Source organism: Tympanuchus pallidicinctus, unplaced genomic scaffold (assembly GCF_026119805.1).
Source record: "Tympanuchus pallidicinctus isolate F22 unplaced genomic scaffold, pur_lepc_1.0 scaffold8, whole genome shotgun sequence".
NCBI lineage: Eukaryota > Metazoa > Chordata > Aves > Galliformes > Phasianidae > Tympanuchus > Tympanuchus pallidicinctus.
In genome coordinates, this window is record NW_026294802.1 from 38,093,549 (window position 1) to 38,116,048 (window position 22,500).

Here is a 22,500-nt window from a genome sequence, read left to right on the forward strand (position 1 = left end):
AAAGGAACCATACATTGTGTGGAAGGGCATAGGGGTTAAGCGTAATTCAAAGTCAGATAATGATGTAAAACTAGAAAAGTGCTATGAATTTCAGAGCATAGTTAATAATGGAAAATAATGAAACCTGTGTAAGAGAAATAGTAAACCAGAAATGGAGATTCTGTTATAATCTGAATATAAAAATAGCTGGAAAATGCACAAAATCCTCCTGACCTCCTCTACAGCTACCAAAAATGAGCTGCTTTGTGTGTGTACATTTGTAAATGAGTGAACATTTAAAGGTGGTTTCTACGTCTGAGAACTGAGAATTTTATTTTTATTCTTCATTTTGCTAGGCTGCACTGGCAGAGAGTAGTTTACCATTGCTTAGTAACCCAGGATTGATAAATAACGCATCCAGTGGCTTACTTCAGGCAGTCCATGAAGATCTCAATGGTTCGCTGGATCACATTGACAGTAATGGAAACAGCAGCCCGGGCTGCTCTCCTCAGCCTCACATGTAAGTGTGGTTAGTGTTCTTCCAAGAAAAGAATGCCTTAGTCTAAGACCCAATAATATTTAAAAGTGCTTTGAAATGAGGGTAAGTGAAACATCTGGAACTGAATGTTTGAAACTAAACATTTATATTAAAGCATTTAAGTTGATACTTCTTCATTTGCTCTGTAGTAAGATGGGTTTTAAGCTTTTCTGTTTGTTTTTCAAACCTCTTCAACTTGCTTGCAAGCACTGTATGTGGTGGAAAGCTGGGCTCTGTTGTCGTTTTTGCAGCTTGGTTTTTAAAGTACAGTCGGAACGTGCATGTCGGCATCAGTTGTAATTTTTAACTGTGAGTCTCTAAACCATTTATGAACTGTAGTGGAGATATTGCCCATTTACATAAACCGTAAAATGCAAAGTTTAACTGTTGCCCACAGTTTACATAGAAGCCAGTAAAGTGTAACTTTTTGTCTGTCTTATAAATCAGTGTAATTACATATTCAAGTTTAATTACTGGTGCGTCTGTATTGGCAAGGTTTATATGTTATATTTTATGCAAGACTACGATTCCTATTAATATTTAGCAGCTAACTATATCATTAATTACTCTAAAATCTTTCCCCTACCATCTTTTTAATGGAGCTGAGAGAGTGGAAGTATTAAAAATTGATGTATTGTGGATTTCAGAAATGTGTCTGAAGCTTTAGAAATGCCTGGCCTTAATCAGTGGTGTCAAACGTGGCAGTTTCTTGTTTACTAAATAGTAAAACATGTATCTTGGAGGTATTGTTTCCCAGGTTATTTATATAATAATTAGCAGTGTGATATGTAAGTAGACTTAGGTTCAAGCTTCATGTAGGATGATTTTTAATGCATGCATACAGTTATGGTCTGTTCTTAAAGAAGCTGATCTGATTTGCCTTTTTTCATTCCGTTTTCTCTCACCCATTTTTAATGTTGATTTTAATTTCTGGAATGGGATATTTAGAAGTAACAGTAATTGAGACCAAACTCTCCTTTTACTCACTCTCTGATGCGTGGAGAAACCATTTTGATCTGACCTTTTTTAAGGGAAGCATATTGCTGAGCTTTTCTTCTTTTGTTTGGCATGTTAATATATCTGTGATCATATAGAGGTGTTTATTGTCAAGCATTTAATTGTTCTATTGCGCATTTATTCTATTGGCTTTTGAAAATAATACACTGTGAACATTAATGTATTTTATCAGGTTCCAAACCATTGCTTTTTCAAAATGGAAAAATTTGTCTTTTGGAAGTGTCTTTAGATGTATTAAATAATCCAAAAGAAGTAATAAAACTTGAAGTAGAAAGAACATGAATATATGCTCTTGAGAGTAACACTACTCTAAAACAAGTAAAGTGAGCAATCAGACAAAAGTTTTTATATCCCATGCTTTATGCTATCAACCATGCAGTGGGTAGCTTGAGGCCTTTTACTTTTAGCAGTTCTCCTGAGTATGCTAATGCTCTCTTCCTGTATAAAATGCCAAGACAATAAAACTTTAAAGAGCAAACAAGAGTTAGATCATGTGTGTTAAAAACAGCTATTTTACAGAGAAGAATGACACTTGCTATTAAAGTTGTTTTGTAAGTGTTTGGCAGAGATGTTTACATATCATGTGTTCTGTCTGGCATTCCTCTGGATAAACTGAGATATCTATGCATATGATTATGTAGATATGGCTGCATTTATAGCTGTGTTTATAGCTAAAATACTGCATATTGTAGCAATTCTTGCCTATGAAAAAAGCAAATAACTTGAGTTACACCCCAACTCAAGCTTTTGCTTTCCTCTCTCATTTCTGTGATATGTCATTTGTCAAAACTGGCAATTTCAGGACTTGCTGTAATGACTCTTTCAAAAATTATGTCTACATGTTGCTTAGTTCTTGATAGATTGAAGGAAGAGAATGCAAATGTACCAAGGTACCACTGGAGAAGGAAGCTATCCTCCTTAGAATTCACTGTACTGAATACACTGATACCACATAAATATGTGGCAATGGAACTTACTTATCGTGGTACATTTATATTATTATTTTTGTAGGATGTATTTTTTTTAATAATAAAGATTGCACGTGCGTGTGCAATAGACAGTATTTGCATGCTGCAAACATGACAACACTATCAAAGAAATTCATTTCTGTTGCTGTAATCCCATAGCTACTTGCTGTAGGTGGGGAAATTCTTCCAATCTTTGAATTTGTACCTGGTTCTTCATCTGGTTTGCAAAAACAGCTTAGTGAGAGTAGTTATAGCAATCATCTTTCCATCTGTGGGTGGATGTCTTAATAAAGGTGAGTGAATCTTCTTTCTTAGAAGATAGTTCCTGATCATTGGCAGAGAAAGACAGTAGGAATACAAACTCAGCTAAATGTTTAACATCTGAATGATTGAGGGTAGTGAATCCCAGTCAGTGTATTTAGGGCAGTGATACTTGAAAAGCTTTCCAGTTTTTGCCTTGGGTAGTTATATATAATATGTTCCATTTTTGAACAGTTAAAAATACTGAGTAGATCTAAGTTTTAGGTGATCATTGTAACTATGGCTTGGTAATTAGAATATCTTGTGAGTTAGTAATTACATACAGCATCTGAAATTTTCTGCTGCATGACTCGCAGTTTGCATTTCCAGTCTGATGAAAGTTTATAATTCCGTGGTACAGTTTGCAGCATACCACTGGTCTCAAAGAATAGAATCTCAAATTCTAGATTTAATTTCTGTGTTGCATTAAAAATACAAGTTTTGTCTTTGATTAATCTTCAAATCTAATTCCTGACAGCTCAATGTTAGGTGGACATCAAGTATTCCCTTCTTCACTGAGGAAGTATGTTACTTACTGTGAACACAGACTGTTCAAAATTCCAGTTTTCTCTAATACTAGCTGTCAGCAATCAATTTTGAACAATTTTTGTTAAAATCAATACTTAATGCCATTTTTTGCTTCATTTTTGGAGCATGGATCAGGGTGGCAGAGTACTAAAAGAGCATCTAGAGTATCTCCAGTCCACACATTCATATTTTGGCAAGTGCATACAGGTGCAATTTCTTTTCACTACACTTCACAATTAAAAACAATTTAAAAAAAATAAATAAATAAAAAATGGGAACTGCAAAGGAAAAAAAAAGAAATTAGTCGTTAGAAAACTTGGAAAATTTTACACTGAGAAAATGTGGCCTCAAGGTAGAGAACAATTATGTTATTGTCATATAATTATATCGCTCTGTTAAAACTCACTGTAGCTCATTCAGTAAGGTGTGGGAGGAGTTAGCAAAGGAGTTAAGGAAGAAAAATATCCTACCGATGAGGTTCTGTGGTAGAGGCCTGTTTCCACGCTGTATAAGGGTGTAGACTGATGACAGTGCAACTGACCTCTTATTCTCAACTGAATTGCAAAAATAATATCTTATTTTAACAGCAAATTCCAGAATTGTAGAGATGGTTGATTTTATTTTCTTAATGTACTTAAAATGTACAGTGAAAAGCAAAGATAAGTCCTAGAAGAGTTACTTCTTACAATGGAAGTTCATATAAACTCACCTTGCATGAGACTCTATATTCATTTACTGAAATCTGTAGGACTGGAATTGTTTTGAAGCCAAATGTCCCATCGTCTTTAAAGCTGTTTTTAGAAAACATTGTGTCAGGTTGTGAGAAATGAGAATTATTGTCCAAATGAACAAGAGTAAGAGTCAATCTGAGATGAATTAGAAAATGAACTTATCCAGTGTTGTGTTGGAGCGCATCCAGAGGAGGACCACAAAAATGATCCAAGGGATGGAACACTTCTCCTACAAGTGCAAGATGACTGGGGCTCAGCCTGGAGAAGAGAGGGCTGTGAGGTAGCCTGATAGTGGTCTTGCAGTGTCTAAAAGGGAGCTACAGGAAAGAAGGGAACAGAGTCTTTAGCAGGATCTATGGCTGCTCAAGCTTACAAAGAGTAGATATAGGTTGTATATAAGGAAAAAGCCTTTTACGGTGATGGTGGTGAGGCATTGGAGCAGGTTGTCCAGAGATGTAGTTGATGCCCTGTCCCTAGAGACTTTCAAGGCAAGGCTGGGTCAAGGCCCTGGGCAACCTGATTTACCTGTGCATGTCCCCATTCATTTCAGAGTTGGACTAGATGACTTTTAAAGGTCCCTTTTAACTCTAAGGATTCCGTGATTCTATGATCCCCAGTTCTGTGTATGAAGTGATGAGTTCCAGCCATCTGTGGTTTCAGTTACCTTTTTCTTTGTATTTTGTGGTCATTCCCAACTCTTCTCCTTTACCTTTCCCACTCCTGCCCTTACTAGATCGTTTCTCTTTGCTGTTCTATCTGCATAATCATCAAACTTTCTTTTTTTTTCTTCAAACTTTTTTATCTTTAAATTTTATTCCCAGAGGCAAATATGATTATTCTGCTGTAAGATCATTCACTTTTGAGGTGCTTCAGTTTGAAAGCATTCCATTGTCAGGTCGTTCCCATATCTGATTATTCCAGTCCCCCACTGTTAAGCTTTCACACCACTTACAGTAGGTTACCTATCATTCCAGTTTTAATCCCTTTCATTCCCTTGTTTCTTTAACTTCATAATGTTCCAGTCCCCTGTCTTTCCTTTTCCTTTTTTTTTTTTTTTGGTTTTCATCACATTATCCCATTTCATGATTTCTTTGCATTTACCTTGGAGGCTTGTTCTGTTCTAGGAGACTGCTATGATCCAACTCTCTTGTTCATTGTGCAAGACTTACACTTCTTACCTAAGTCAAGAAAATAAACTCTCAAAACACATCAATTAAAAGGGGTATAATAAGCATTTTTAAGTGAGAAGCATGTTATTGAACCAATGAATGTAGTAGCAATTGCAGCATTTCCAGGTATCTTTGTTCATCAAAAATATTTCACCTGACCACGTGATATTTTAATACCTGCTTAATTTAATTTCAGACATTTTTATTCATAAATCTTAAGAAATAAAGGTGATAGACAAAAAGACTTTGACAGCGATTGATTTTTATTCTTATGTGGAAAGTGCAAAAGCTAAGAAGCATTGGATCTTAAAGGTTACAGCTTTTGTCTGAGCATCTTCCCATTGAAAGAGGCTCCATTGTGAGAATAATTTTGCCTTAGTGCTAGAAAGCAACCCAAAGTGACAGGCTAGAGCAGCAAAACAGCACATTATTATCTTGTTTTATTACTGTTTTGTTGGCTTTTTGTTTTTGTTTGATATTTACTGATTTTATGGATCATACATACTGAACTCTTTACTTGTGACTGTGCCTCCCAGTAATTCATACAGAGCCAATCACGCGTAGGTGCTACTGGAAATATAAACAGTGGTGTTCAGATTCACAGTATTTTTTGCTATTCCTATGGACATAGGTTTTCACTTGAATGTTTCCTAAATATTTATTTTCTGCTTTTTTTTTTAATTTTACATTACTTTTCAATCCCTTTTTGCTTTACATTTTGTTTCAGCTCATCAGTTTTCGTACATTTCAGTACCAATGTTCCAGTAATTTATCATTTCCTCCTTAGCTTCTTAAATGTTACATGTCTTACTTTGGATCAGTAGTCACTATTTCTTCTTTACATTATTCCAACCTCAATTGTTGCACTTTCACAGTTCATTCCCAATGCTCGTGACAAAAAGATCACTCCAGAGATACAGTGCCTTCAACTGAAAAGTGTCAGATCCCTATAGCATGTCTTGTAGAAGTTGGTAGGCTCCGGTGGGGTTTCACAGACTCTTTGGAAGCTGTCACTGCTGAAAACTGTGGCACTGCTGTCATGAATTCTTGGCATATGGATGGGCAACGTATTTATGCTTTTTACATAACGAATGTGCATAAGAAAAGGCAGTACCTTAAACACTGCTGCAGCTGTTAAAAATGTACAGTTGGCCATGAAGTTTCTCACTGATGTGGTTGTGTGACAATCTTGAATTTAGTTCATAAGAGATTCCTGCCTTTGTACAATGTAAAAGCTGAGATGGTAGTGCCATTTACATGCCATTTTACAAATATACTGTTTAGTTTTTAATTTTATCCATTTTCTATTGTTGCATTTGGATTTAGAATAACTAACATTATAAGCCAAAGTTTTCTTGGACTTTCTAGGTAGTTTTTTCAGACGTGTCCAAACTGTCTTTGCATTTAAATATCATGTAAACAGACAAATAGAAACATACAGTTGTATCCAGTTGGTAATGTTTATATCAGTTCAGCAGAGGTTTAAATATTGATCCATAAAGTCAAGCAAAGATTCACTGAAAAATCAAGAATGTTACGCTGGATAATAGTTATTATTTGACTATTATTTAGTCTTTAGCATTTGTAGAAAACTGTTAACACAAATGTTAGGACTAAAAATTTATATACAGTTTTTTTGTTTGATTGTTTTTTATAAGGAGTTTATGGAAAATCTTCATCTCCGTGCGAAATCCTATGTAGAACCAATTGAAGTAAGCAAATCTCAAAATGGTGTAAGGCCTGATTATACCTAGTGAAGTCCATATACAAAGGCAGACTTCACAATATTCTGGCAAACTGCAGTTGGCAAAATATGATTTTGCTATCCAACAGTAGGCTGTGATTTAAAAAGTGCTGGAAATACATTTATGTAGTGTGGACCCCTATGTAGCCTCTGTTAGGCTTATAGTTGTACTATTCCTCAGGTTTTTAACTGTGTTCTCTAACTTTAAAGTCTTTCTTAAATTAGGCTGAACAAATTCAGTGGTCTTCATCTTTCACCAAGACTAAGTTTATTTTTTTCACTGTACCCATTAATGGCAGTATAATGACGTTGCAGAACCTCTCATTAACCTTTTTCAAAGACATCCATAAGCTTACGGTTGAGTTGGATAAGGAGAAGTGTATCTTTGATACAGTATTATGTTGTGAGAGTAGTACTCTTAGGATCTTTCGGCAAATAGACTTTTTTTTGTTCCCTCCCTGTTTCCCATCTTTTCTTCATTCCTTGCAAATTTGGCATTATCAGACATCACACAGAGATGAAAAATGTCCTCTGAGCTTTTTATCTTTTGTTCTAAGAACACAGGAAATAAGACTCATGTTGTATACAGCCATGTGTACACAATTTCTCTCGTACTTCATCTCAAATTTGAAAGCCATTGCAGAACTTCATTCCTTTGATGACTGTAAGCCATATTTGCATTTGCAGACTAAATATATTTGGATTTAGTTTAACTGATGCATGATCTAGCTCATGAAGTCATCTCACTCTTCCTGTTTATTGTTAAAATGTGTTAGAGCAAGCACGCTGTGAACTTCGAGTCTTTGTTTTGGTAGGCAATGCATTCTGACATGGTAGGCTGTCCATTTTCCTCATTCTACTAGTGGCTGTTCTGTAAAACTGGTTCTGTTTTCATGCACAGATAGTAACAGACTTGTTTAAAGTATTCCAGGCATAGTTATTTACAGTGAAACATTACAATATTTTCTTACATCATTATGGGAAAAAAAAACATACTGACTTTTTAGCTAGTAATAGAATTGTTTAATTTTGAAAAATATCTTCAGATGTAGTTTGAATAGAAGCTGTATGTTATATTGCTGTTATGCCACTGTCCTTGTTTGGAATTGCATCTAGCTTTGTTTTGAGAAGTGTTCGACACAGTGCCAGTTGGCGTTAGACTGACCTTATGGTTTCACATGCTTATAGTGAAACTATGACTGGTAAGTGTGAAATTATCTTGAGATGAGACTGTGTGGGCTTATTTATTTATGTAATAATGAAAGAAATGGTTATGCTTTTGTACCCATCTGGTATTTCTGGAATTGCAATCAAAAATGTATATAATTTTATTTTGTAGATATCTACAGATGTAGCGATGAACAAGATATTGCACTGTATATGAGTTCATTAAGTGGAGAATGTTCCAGCAGATTCCACTGTGAAGCAGGAGTCTGCATTAAGTGCAGGCCAAAGTATGATGCTAAGAGGCAGGATATCTCAAATATCTCCTAGTTAGCTCAGTCTACAGCCATAATGTATTTGTTTCTTCTTGCTGAGAACATGTGGATATAAGATATTCTTCAAGTGTGTTTCTCTTCACATCCAAACATTAAATTCGTAATTGCGTAAAAATGGGATGCATGATGCAAAAGCAGTCATGAGTGTAAGTATGAGATGGTGATGATGGTAAAGGCAATCATTCATAAGTAAAGTCTCTAGTATCTAATGCACAAATGAATATGTACTGATAAAGGTATGCGCTTGTGAAAGCATGTTAAGAGAAATGTTGTATGTAAACATAATCTTTAACCAGTTCTAATGGTAAGACCTCAAGGGAAGAACACTGTGGACAACAAACTTCCCAAATGGTATGGCAGATAGATAGATAGATAGATAGATAGATAGATAGATAGATAGATAGATATTAAATATATATTAAAAAAAAAGAGAGAGAGAGAGAGAGAGAGAGAGAGAGAGAGAGAAACAAGAGCGATCAAAGAAAACTCATGAAAACTCGTGGCTAACAGTCAGGGTAACCAGTCTGTGTATCCTGATCCACATAAGACTCAAAGAATATAGGTAGGCTTCCAGGTTAGAACCATGTCAAATGCCTCACAAAAGAGCTATAGTGGCAAATGAGGCATCAGGCTCTTGATTTCTTGGACACATCACCTAATTGTATGCTGAGCCTAGCTTTTTTCTTCAAGAGGTAATGAGATCAGTGGGAACCTCTACCATCTTCTAGCTGTAAAATGTCCTCTCCACTTGTTGACTGTGCTAATATAGTAAAGAGATTGATTTTTGCTGAACGCTAAGGAGGGACCAAAACTATTAGCTTTGATACCTGAGAAGAGAAAAACTGAGTGGGGAAATAAGTCTTCAAAAAGCTTTTGCAAAGAAGATGGGAATAGCCTTGTCTGCTGGGACTGGGAGGAAAAATAACTGATTAACATTTCTATAAGAGAGAGGTAGACTAGGCACCAGTGAAAAAAAAAAAATAGAAAAAAAAAAAAACACCTCTTTGACTACAAGATTAATAAGTGCTGATAGGTATAACCAGTACAGAGAGACTAGGGAACCACTGATAATGTAGGCTTCGAGGACAAAATCAGAGGAGCATCTCTCAGAAGTGGTGTAGGTATAAATCATCCTATTTTAGGGTAGGCGGAAGGGAAGAAGAGACTATTACCTCTTGAGATCCCTTCCAACTCTGTTTCCTTTTTTTATTCTTATGATAAATCTGAAAAAAATGAAGTTTTTTTTCATGTATGCCATTTCTTATGACAGACTGTCTGAAATTGTCCGAGTCCATTTACTTTGTAATGTGGAACAGCTGTCAGAGCTAAGTATCTTTAAGCATTCTTACTTTCAAGATTGAATGAACCTTGACCTTAAAGAAAAATATGTAGTGAGCATAGGATTTAAGCAACATCAGAAATGTCAGATAGGACAATGCAGACAGTCCTACACAGTTGAGTTCGATCCATTTGCCCCTGCTGAGTGTGATGTGTAGGTCCGTTTGTGAAATGCTGCCATTGGTTATTTGGTAGAAGACAAACTGAAGAGCTGGCCATTCTCCAGACTTGTCCTAGAAGGCAGTTCAAGCCCTAGCTCTTAAGCACTGAAAAAAATAAACGCTGCTCAAGAAACTTATCATATGAAAAGGAATCATTTTGGTTATATCCTACTGAAAGTTTTGAAACAGTACTCATCAAGCATACCTCTCATCAAGCATCATTTTCAATGAATACAAAATGAATGTTACAGGCCTAGATGTAAGTGTAATACTATTTAATCCCTTGCTGCTGCATCACAATAAAATTTTCAGGTGGCGCTGTGGAGAAAGGTTGGTGATTAGCTTATCAAAACTCATAAAAGTGTGATGGAAATGTTAGTAAAAAGGGTATTACATTCAGCTTTGTTGTCGCATACAATAAGCTCAATGCTTTTCAATATTTGTTAATGTATTAATATAGTGTTAATGTATTTTACATATAAAGAAATAGAAAAAAAGTTTATCTAGCCTGTACGTATATTTTGATATATAAAAACACTTACAGTGCAGTCCAAATTGTCAGATTTTCCTGGATCACTGAATAACTTTCCAGATGTTGCACAGACATTTTCTTGCTCTGTTCACTGTGTAACATTTGGATATCTAGTTGTTGCTAGTAAGTTTCTGTGGAAAGAATGCAACTTTTAAAATTTCACAGCAATTATATATTGCAGAGGGTTTCACATCAGTAGCCTCTTCTTACGTTTTATTCTTTTCAGACTTGCTTCTTCTGGATGGTTATTCAGCAACCCAAGAAATATTTAGGCATTCAAATCTGTAGTACTTAGTCGTTTTGCTTTCAAAAAACTGTGCTCTTTCCTCCTAATCATCTTCTTTGTTGAGCATGTTGACTTTTGAAGTTTGAGCAACATGTAGTTGAGTGTTTGAAAGAATTTTTAGAGGCCTGTATCCTAAGCTAATTTCTAGTCACGTTTCTACTTTTTGCGGTTCTTGAAAGAGAAAACAACCTTTCTTTAGGAACATAAGGGAGCAAGCCAATGTCAAGCCTGAAAATTTTAGTAACAATCACCAGAATCAGAAAATATACATAAAGATCATTTCTGCCATCAGAACTTGATTCCTAGAAATCCTGCTCTTGTAACAGCTAATAGCACATGAATTTTGTGTCTTATTTGAAATTTAAAGAAAATATATTGTTAATATATCAGTTTTCCAGTAAGATTCTTTCTTCACAGTTCAAAGATTTCATGTCATTACATTAGCAGTTAGTATTATTAACATTCATAGCTGATAATATATCAGTGCAGATAGGATATGCTTATTTATTACTGTGGCATTTTCTTGCCAAGTTAAAAAATAAAATAAAAAGTCCATGAAGACGTATTCAATTTGTTATCAGTTTCATAATCTAATAACTCTATTTCCATTAAAACTGCTTTACTGCTTTTAATCAAAGATTATTATTAGATTTTTATTTTTATCCCTTCAGAGGAAATTAAATTGTCATGTGAGCATCAACAAATCAACAAATCGCAGTTGTTTTCTGTATTCTCCACAAATTTGTCAGCACAAACGTCCTTTTTTTTTTTTTTGTACAAAGAAAGAGGAGAGTCATGTGTTACTTTTAAATTTCCAGCACTTTTTTTTCAAATTGGACTCATTATTATAAGATTGAGTTTCTTCAAATACTTGTTTTGCATGTTTTTCATTTCCTTCTCGTTTGCCAATATCTATGTGTGAATTTTGCTTAGAACAGAAACTGCAAGTTTTAGTTACGTCTAATTTCAGTGAACTAGTAGTCTGCATTCTGATGTGCTTGGTCAGGGCTAAACTAGCAGGGAGAAACGCTTCATAGCACTATCTCCAATCATTTTAGGAACGAATTTATTTGTAAGTGGCACAAAATGGTCTCTGAGTTTCTAAGAGACTCTGGTACAGAAAAGAAAAAGGAGAGGTTTGTTCGTAATCTTTGTGAATTAATGGCTGGCTTGCTTCTGTGGTATAAGGGTCAATATTTGTTAAAACATTTTCCTATAGGGTAATGGCAGGTGGCATGTCAGAATTCTGAAATGCTTGTATATTTTAATCCTATTAAATAGTATTGTCTGAATGAGAAGTTTCAAAACTTCTCTTTAGTGAGAGCCCCTTGCATTTTTAACATGAGGAGAAATTAGTATTGGGATAACTGTACTGATAAAATTATGATAAAAGATGCCATATTAAATTGAGTGAGCTTAATTATGAATAAAGGTGAAGTGTGAGTATTTGCTTTTTTCCCCATGTTTCACCTATCTCTATACTTCTAGCATATCAGTGTTATGTATATTTCCAAGCTACTGATCTTTTGTGTTGACTTTAGTGGCAGCTAAATTAAATCAATTCAGAGTACTCCTACCATCTTTAATGTTCCTTTCTGGAAATGTGTATACAGTGCCATAGGTCACCTTTGTTGTTCCTCCTGGATTCTGCTGTTATTGTTTTTGAGATAAGTGAATAATAGCTACAAGGTGGTCAATTGCATGTACTAGTCAAAGTAATGCCCCAGCACAATTTATTCTCCTGGTTAGTCTAACATACTGATTTGGAACTTCTTAAGCAGAGGTGTCACTGAAGAATTCATAAAAAATTATATTTCTTATATTTCTTGAGCAGTTAAGTAGGTACCTAAGGGGAGGTATTTTTCTCTTGGTTTTCTCAGCATTAAATTGATCTGGCATAGGTTGTCAACTTTCTTAGTTTTTCATTATCGAAGTTAACTTTTAGATATTACTAATGTATATTATTACCTCTGTTTATATATTCTTTGGGGGATATTAATAATTATATTGAAAACGTAAATCAAATGTGAGATCTTACAGGATTCTCAATTAGCCTACATCCCAATTGAGAAATAATCTTTTTACCTTCCTTTGTCCAACTGGTTGTATTATTGACAAAACTGTACTATTAATAAGGGTTAGATGTTTGAGGTTTCTTACAGAAGTTTACAAGTTAACATACCTCAATCAAGTCTCCTTGTTTACTGTTGTATTACACACAGAATCCTCAAAGGGCAAGTAAAATTAGTGGCCTTATATACAGTTGTTATTCCACATCATTTGTCTGGATGAGAAATATGTGGTTCAGTATGTGTATTTCCTTTGGTTACTCCATCTTCTCCTCAAGCATTCTGTCAAATGTATTGCATATTTCACTTACAGCAGCTGTGAGTGGATTTCACAAGTGAAATCTTACTCCTAATCAAGTCAAGGGGAATTTTGCTTTTGCTGTAAATCACAGAATCACAGAATGGCCCAGGTTGGAAGGGACCTCAAGGATCATGGATGTCCAACCCCCCTGCTACTGGCAGGGCCACCAACCTTCCTATTTAATACTAGACCAGGCTGCCCAGGGCCCCACCCAACCTGGCCTTGAACACCACCAAGGATGGGGCAAATGAGATCATATAATCATAGAACGATTTGTGTTGGAAGGGATCTTTAGTATCATCTAGTTCCAAGCAGTACACAGGAACATCTCCCAGACGAGATTGCTCAAAGCCACATCCAGCCTGGACCTGAACACTTCGAGGGTGGGAGCATCCAGTTGTCCTTCAGAGATCTGGATTTAATTCAAGAAATCATTAATCTTCATATCTTTGGCTTTCCCTTATTTCTTTTTCTGCCTTCGGTCACTCCTAATGTCAATCTGATACTTCTTGTGATCATTTACAGCTGCAATTTAAGTTCACTAAAATCTTTTTCTCCAAATAAGCAATTCTCTGAGATCTGAAATCTTTATATAAATTTTCAAATGTATTGCAGAATATTAGCAAAATTGCTGGTGTTGAAATCTGACATCTTTTTTTCTGTAACATAGGAGCAAGAAAATATTTCCTTGGTTGTGGCAGGACTAATTTGGAATGTCCTGTTAGCCAGTAAGTTCCTAAGTGATTTTTCAAAAGGTTGAGTTGTAGTTTTTTTCCTCTTGATGGAAATGTTCTCTGCTATAATATTCTCTGCTATAATATTCTCTGCTATTTATATTCCAGTAAAATCCAAAAGGTTCAGGTAAAATAGCCTTTTCTTTGGAGATTTTTGGTATTAAACTGTCTTCTTAATCCATTTTTACCTCTTTTTCAGACACTCTTTATTACTTATGGCTTATTCTTCTCTTTAGAATAGCATGATGTAGTCACTTTAATCAGATTTGCAGATAACAGTGTGTATCATCCTGCTGTCCTTCCCTCTGGTATCTGAGTTACATAAGTACTTAGAGGAACTTTGCTGTGCTCATGCTAAATCTCCACTTCTAATTGGTAATTGTTCTTGCCTTTTACTCTGTTCTTCAACTTGCCACACCTAGGTAGTATATGATGGTCTCTGATTTCTCCAGGGATATAACAATATACTGAGACCTATCCTGTTAACAGCTTTAATGATCCTCTGGAGGATGGACCACCCTCTAATCAGTTTTGCAGATGACAAAACTGGGAGAACAGTGGATTTGTGTAAGGGTAGAATAGCAGTTGAGGGACTTGGATGAAGGACCAGATCAAAAGGAACTTTACAAAATGCAAGCCCTGCACTGGGGAGGGAAGATTCACTAGTGATAAATACTAGTATGGTGTGTCTGGGGAGCAAATCCTGGAGATGTTGCAAGAGAGCAAACTGAGCATGAACCAGCAGAGTGCCCTCTCAACTAACATCAGCAGCCTCCCAGGCTGTATTATGAGCAGCAGAGAGCCAGGAGACTGGGGGAAATTATTATCTCCTCTTGTTCAGCATTCATTAGACCGCATCTGGAATACTGTGTTTGGTTTTGTCACCTAATGCAAACAGAAGATATTAATAAACTGGAGTTTGCCACCATGCCACAATGCCACCGTGATGGCGAGCAGCAGAAGCACTTGCCCTATGAAGGGATGCTGAGGGAGCTGATCTGTACCAGCCTGGAGAAGAGGACCTACCCATGAGTGTCTATGGAAAGGCTATCAAGAAGATAGGGCCAGGCACATTTCTGTGGAGTGTGGTGGTAGACTGAGAGACAATGAGCATAACTTAAAATGAGATACAGAGTGGATATGGAAAGAACTTTTCCCCACAAGACCAGTCAGTCAGTGAGTGGGACAGTTGCCAGAGACTTTGTATAGTATCCACTCTTGGGTCTTTTCAGGAGCCAAATGCATAAAACCCTGAACAACCAGGTCTGACTGTATAGCTGTGCCTTCTTTGGCAAGATGTTAATCGTAAGATCTCCTTTAGGCCTCTGATGGCCTAAATTATTCTGTGATTCATTTTGGATTTTATGTTACAGATATTAGTAGTGTTCAGGAGCTCAGCAAAGGGGTGGATGTTACAAATGCTAGCAACAGCAAAGTTTACATCTTTTTAGTATCAGTGTCATAAAAGAAAAGTTGAGAGCACAGTAGAAGTTTTGTGCTGTTGTTAATGAGGGGGCTTGTAATTTTTTAAAATTATTTTTATTTTTCCTCGAGAGGTACTCATCTGACTTTTATCTTCAGTAATTAAAGGGAAAGCGTGAAGACACCTGGATTCATTTACAGCATCTGATAAAATTTCACCAAGGCCTAATATCAGTAGGAAAGCAAGTCTTTAGTCATGCAAGCCTTCAAGGCAATAATAAATTTATCCAAACTAATTCTTACTTGTTCTTATACTTTGACATACCAGAGATACCTCATGACCATAGATCATTAATTCTCTTAACGCTGTCTCTTCAGTGATGAGCTAAAGAAGGCAGACTTTAGAAGCCTAATTAGTTATTCCAGCACACTTCCCTCTGCTGTCAAGAGTCCACAGGAGTGCCTGCCGTGCTGCCAGCTGTGGCTGTTGCCTCTCCTTTCCATCTTAATACCAAGTCAGTTCAACTCTCAACTACATCACTGTGGACTTGAATTTCTTAGTGATTAACAAGTTGTTAGATATGAAAAAAGTATATTTCGAAAGTGGTTTTTGTGCCTCATTATCTTATTTGAGTGAAGAGAAGATTACTGCATCCAATTTTTTCTCAAATTGGCTGTCGGAGGACCTGGGGCAAAAGGGCAGTTTAGAAAAGGACATCCAGAAACACCTCCTCTGAGAAACAGTGCTTCTCTAAGCATGACGTTTCCAGTCTTCTGGGAATACACTGTGCCTTCCAGAATGTTGTATCTTCAGTCTCTTTTTAGTGAAGTGAGGTTGTGCACCCACAGCTGTTAGACAAGTAGACATGCTAATAGGACCTTCCTCACCTTTTTACTTGAAACTACTGATTAGCCTATAGGCATTATTTTATGTAGAAATAATAATGCTTCTTCAGCATTTCAATCTATGTGATACATACAGAGAGAAAGTGATTCCTGATGTTTAAGTAAAAACAATAATGGTTTCTGTGACAGTTGTTACATTGCTGAACTTGTATTTAATTAGTCACCTAATATGCTTTCTTCCCTTTTTCAGTATTTGGATTAGTATCTCCCAAAATGGCTGTACATAGTAATGACAATAAACAGTTCACTTCTTAAGAAAAATTATAAGCTTTTTATAATAACATGAAATTGAAAAGAGACAAATGTATTGAATAGAAGTAGATGCATTGAAAATTCTGTAGGATTTAAGGATTTGTCACCATTTGCCTGTAAAGGCATAAAAATTAAAAATTCCAGATTGGATAAATTGGGTTGAAAGGGAGGGCTTTACTTTTTAAACTGTTATAGGGATGTCTTGCAGACTTGGAGTGAGGACTGGCTAGCTGAGATTTTTCTGAGGAAATAATATTCCAGGTCTTCTAGGAAAAACAGTTACTGCATTTATAATAGAGTGACTGTTATTTCACTAAATAATATTTGGTGAAAAAAATGTTTAAGACATTTTCTAAAGAAAGCTTTAAAATGTTTAGATCTGAAAGAAAAGTTTAAACTGTATTTTTCGATAGATTTAACAGGATATTAATACAGACGCCTTTGGCAAAGCAAAATGTTTCAGATAAAAATAAAGATTTAAGGTATTCATCATGTACCCAACCAAAGAAATGTAAAGAAAGACGTAGCCACTATATTCTTCATGCCTCAGTAGTTTACATGGACTCATGAAATTTCACATTTGTACAGTTTGAGGAATTTTGTAGCAGCCAATCCTTGAATTTCTTCTACCAAAGTATATACAGAGCATTTTGTGTAGCGGAATCAAGATTGCATTTTATAGTTTAGGATGCCTACAGCATGAAAGGACTGAGGCTAGCGTGAGTAGTAAATAAAAATTGCAAGTGTTTACCATAAAAAGTTACACTGAAAATTTAGAGTTCTATAAAAGATTTTGTGTAAATCAAACACAAGATGTATTGTGTTGTTCTTTCGTATACTGAAGCATAGTCAATATTGTGGAAGTAAATATACTGGAGAAATACTACAGCTTGAAGATTTTGTGCCTAGCCAATTGGTTTTAAAGATGTAATTTTTATGACCTAAAGTCTGTGTACAGAATTGTGGGAAAAAATGGGTCAAATAATACATCATTTAATTTCAGAGTGGCTTATAACATTTGAGAACTACATAATCTTACATTTTTTAGAACTTTAAATATCTTAATAAATAGCAAGCAGACAAAATCCTACAGGAACTCGGTGTATGTTATCAGCACATATTTAGTCAGCACGGGTTCACAAGGGGGAGGTCATGCTTGACCAACCTGGTAGCCTTCTATGATGTTGTCTCTGGCTGGGTGGATGGGGGGAGAGCAGTGGATGTAGTCTACCTTGATTTCAGCAAGGCATTTGATACTGTCCCCCACGACATCCTTATAACAAAGCTGAGGAAGTGTGGGATAGATGAGTGGACAGTGAGGTGGGTTAAGAACTGGCTGACGGGCAGAGCACAGAGGGTCGTTGTTGGTGGTGCAGAGTCCGGTTGGAGGCCTGTAAGCAGCGGTGTTCCTCAGGGGTCTGTGCTGGGTCCGGTCTTGTTCAACATCTTCATCAATGACCTTGATGAGGGGATAATGGCCACCCTCAGCAAGTTTGCTGATGATACGAAGTTGGGAGGATTGGCTGACACACCTGAAGGCTGTGCTGCCATTCAGCGAGACCTGGACAGGCTGGAGAGCTGGGCAGAAAAAAACCGGATGAGGTTTAACAAAAGCAAGTGTAGAGTCTTGCATCTGGGGAGGAATAATTCCATGCACCGGTACAGGTTGGGGGATGACCTGCTGGAGGGGAGCTGTGCGGAGAGGGACCTGGGTGTCCTGGTGGATGACAGGTTGGCCATGAGCCAGCAGTGTGCCCTTGTGGCCAAGAGGGCCAATGGCATCCTGGGGTGCGTTAAAAAGAGCGTGGCCAGCAGGTCGAGGGAGGTGATCCTCCCCCTCTACTCTGCCCTGGTAAGGCCTCATCTGGAGCACTGCATCCAGTTCTGGGCTCCCCAGTACAAAAAAGACAGGGATCTCTTGGAAAGAGTCCAGCGGAGTGCCACGAAGATGGTGAAGGGCCTGGAGCATCTCTCCTATGAAGAAAGGCTGAGTGAACTGGGTCTGTTCAGCCTTGAGAAAAGAAGACTGAGAGGAGACCTGATCCAGGTCTATAAGTATCTAAGGTGTGGGGGGCAGAATGGCGAGGCCAGACTGTTTTCAGTGGTGAGTGGAGACAGGACAAGGGGAAACGGCCAGAAACTGCAGCATAGGAAGTTCTGCACAAATGTGCGCAAGAACTTCTTTACAGTGAGGTGACGGAGCACTGGAACAGGCTGCCCAGGGAGGTGGTGGAGTTTCCTTCTCTGGAGATGTTCAAGACCTGCCTGGATGCCTACCTGTGTGACCTGCTGTAGGGAACCTGCTTTGGCAGGGGGTTTGGACACGATGATCTCTGGAGGTCCCTTCCAACCCCTACAATTCTGCGATTCTGTGATTCTGTGACCACATATGCTCTGCCTCATCTCTTAAATTAAAAAAAAAAAGAAGCTAGCTGAGCTCTAGCAATTTTGTAATCTATATACACTTAATTATATGTGAAGTTACTAAGAAAACTAGTGAGTTAATAGTAGTCTTAAAAAATAAGCATGGGAAGCATGGGAAGGACTTTTTGTGCTGTAGGATACCAAAGTAAGAAACTTCTTTGTGTTACTGGGCATTTAAGTCACCGCACCAATACAAAATACTTTCAGTTGCAACATGACAAAAAAATTGCCCTTTTGTGATTTTAAAGTGACTATTCCAACTTCTCTGTGGAACTGAAATACCTTCAAAACTCAGATGGTTTGCTACAGGTGATATGCTTGTCTTCCAAGCTCACACTGGACACCTTGACTTCAGCAACTTTTCTCTCAACATTTACCACCACTTCCATAGGAAGCCAAGGGCAACATCTTTTCAATGCCTGTCATTACATTGACTTAAGTGTCTGAGAGAATGAGCCTCTCTCAATCATCACCTCACACAGCACTTTCCTTTTAATGATTTTGGCAGACTATTAAAGATGTTGGGTGAATATGGGTAACAAGGTTCGGAAGACTTGTGGATTTTTTTCCACTGGGATGGGGTTGTAGCACTCACTTCCCTGGCAGCTTTCAGAATTAAAAAATAAGCACTTTGTATATACTTTCTTTTTTTCTTTTATATGTGTACAAATGAGCAATAAAATAATTATTTTTCTTCAGCCCACAGAATGGGATGGAAGAAATAGAACGAAACTAAAATTGTTAAATCTCTGTTTTGTTTGAAGGGAAGTGCTCAGATTCTCTGTGGTAAGTCAGGACTGATTGTTGTAGAAGGCATTCTTTGACTGTATGTTTTTCTCAAAGGGAAAGTTGTATTTTATATTTAAAGCCTGAGATAAACATGTGGATTGCTACTCAAGTAGTATAAACCTTGTTTATTGTAATTATTTATATTTTGTTGCCTTCTGTTCTCATTGCTGTTTTGCTCGGTTCGGTATCCTCTTGCATTCAAACTGATGTGATGTGAAACCTCTGTAGAAAACATGCTATCCATAATTGAGAATATTGTATCAAGTATCCTTTCTCCTTGTTGACACCAGTTCAGCTCAGTTTAATTAAGTAGTCATGTACTGAGTTATAGGATCTGGTTGTTTTCTTGTCAGCAGCAGCACACGTTTTAATGTTTAAAAGTTGAATGCAACACTTGTTTTGTTGCCACTGCCTAGATTTTAGCAGGATTTTTGTAGCTGTTACATTGTACAAACTTTTCCCAAGGTGGGATCCTCTTTCATTATGCAAAGATCTTGTAGGCTTTAGGAGTTTGGTTTTGTCTCTAAATATTTGGAAGTTATTTTATACAGTCCTTCCTAGTAGATATCTATCTGTCAGCTCCCTGTCTTTTTATCTTTCTTTTTACTTTGAAGCCATGAAGTTCTTCCCTGGCAGTCTACAGACAATCTTGACAAGGCCTCCATAATTGTCCAGCAACTGTTACCTGTCTCTTTGACACCTGGCAGTTGTTCCAGTTAAATGCTATAAATGATAGTGTCCTTAAGGATAGAATATATTTCTGAGAACGTGAGAACTGAAAGTTATAGTTTGCCAGTTTCCAGAGGGGATAGCAGAAATCTCTTTGTAAAAGCTGTAATGCATGCTGAAAACCTTTATGACATGTGGAAGAGAGAATGTTTGAGGCAGCCACAGAGACAGAAGAACACCATGTTCTTTGAATTACGAGTGGGGGACATGTTTTCAGAGGCTCTACAACTTATCGGAACACTTTTTATACTAGAAAAATCTCTTGTGTTCAGTTTTGAAAGCATGGTGCGCATATAAAAATTTTCTTCCGAAAAAACAAATTCACCAATTTTTAAGGAGGTGACCGTGGAAATGACTCTGCTCATTTACATATTTATCTAAAAGGTTTTTGAAAAAAATTGGAATCATCACAGTTCATTTTTGTTACTGCTATGGACCCCTTGTTTGTTGCATAGTCTTGAGACTGAACTCAGGTGAAGGTATAATTGCCAGCACTTGTTTAATAAAACGTAGCTATTTTGATCAGAACATTTCAACATGACAGAGTGATAATGCTAAGAGATGACCTCATCATCCTTTTATCCTACCAGAGATTTCACAGGGGCTGAATTCAGTTGTTGAGTGTATCTAACCTGTTCATATAGGCCCCCGAGAATGGAGACTTCAGAGCTCCCCAAACAACCAGTGCTTTCTCTCTCTGTACTAATTTTTAACTCCAGTATCTGACCTGCTCTTGCTACAACCTAAGACATCTCTTTTTCAGTGTTTCTTCATATAACGATATTTTTTAAACTGCTACCTGGATTTCCTCCAGTTACCACATTCTTGAAATCTCATCATTTTTACTGCTGTGCTTGCAGTACCTTCCATTTTGTTGAGATCTGGGGAGTTAATAACCACGGTCTCCATTCTCTATGTCATTAATGAAAATACTGACTAGCTATGAACCCAAGACTGGACCATATATAGGAACTATTCTACCCTTAGTTAAAGCAAAAATTCCAATTATGTAGTAGTTTTGATCAGAAGTCAGAAATCTGTAACCTGTGACCTGTTGTTAGGCTTTATTTGAATTTGCCTAGTTATTAATGAAAAGACATTGCATATGTAAATATTTCTTCAGAATTTGTTTAAATACTCAGCACTTCACATGGGAATTAGTCCTTAGTACACTGCTTTCATTGCATAACAAAGTGGTAGAGTAGAATTTTGAATATAAAAATGTTTTTATATATAGGTATCTATTTAAAAACATATACTAGTATTTTCATAATAGTTGCATAATAAAACGTAGCCATCACAATGTTTTGATCATTATGTATGATAAACATCTTGGAACATATCATACTTTTTTAAATCTTTTGAGATGTGAATATACTGAGAAATTTATAAGATGGATGTTCAAATAGTGTTTTGTTCATGGTAAAGCAAACCAACCAAGCATCTGGGCTTTGGTTTTCATAGGTATTTGGTAGGTTCCTTTTTCCTCAGAACACATTACATTAGAAATGTAAGTTCCTTTACATCTCTGACCAACATACTTCAACCTGGCCCCACCTTTGATTTCAAAAAACAAATTCTGGAGTCAAGCTTCAAGAGTTTAAAAACAGTATTTCCTAGTGCGTATGCTTCCAGATGAAGTATGATAGTGCCTTTCAGCAAGTTGTGCTCCTAAGGTGCTGGCAGTGATTTTTTTTAATTATTATTATTTTAATTATTATTTTATGGATGACTGAAGTGCTTGATTTTTGTCTTGATTTATGGTTGAGCTTGATCAGAGTATAGTTAAATAAATGAAAATTTTTGTGTCGCAATTCATCTTCTTAGCTATTAATTCTTCCATAAATTCGTTATCAAAATAATCTTTGAACTGTCCATACAAAAAAAAAGATCCTTATTGCTCAAAAATTACAGCACAGAAGAAACCAGTATCTTAATCTATGATGTACTTTTAATGGACACTTTTGTTATCCTGCCTATTTGTACTGTGGCTGCACTTCAACCACAGAAATGTAACAAAGAAAGTGTGGACAGTACTCTAAAGCAACTGAACTAATTTGATAAGAAAAAGGTCAGAATTTTTA

The 22,500-nt window shown here is 36.5% G+C and overlaps 1 protein-coding gene across 13 annotated transcripts in view; it reads left to right on the forward strand.

The window, feature by feature from the left end:
* Positions 1–22,500, forward strand: part of FOXP2 (forkhead box P2) — a 410,804-nt gene that overhangs the window by 379,773 nt on the left and 8,531 nt on the right. For 12 of the 13 annotated variants that reach the window (XM_052668438.1, XM_052668441.1, XM_052668442.1 and 9 more), the window contains one exon: positions 336–499. In XM_052668438.1, coding sequence (XP_052524398.1) covers positions 336–499 — 164 coding nt within the window. Of the gene's footprint in view, positions 1–335; positions 500–22,500 lie in introns of those variants that run through there. The other variant, XM_052668453.1, reaches the window with a different exon arrangement.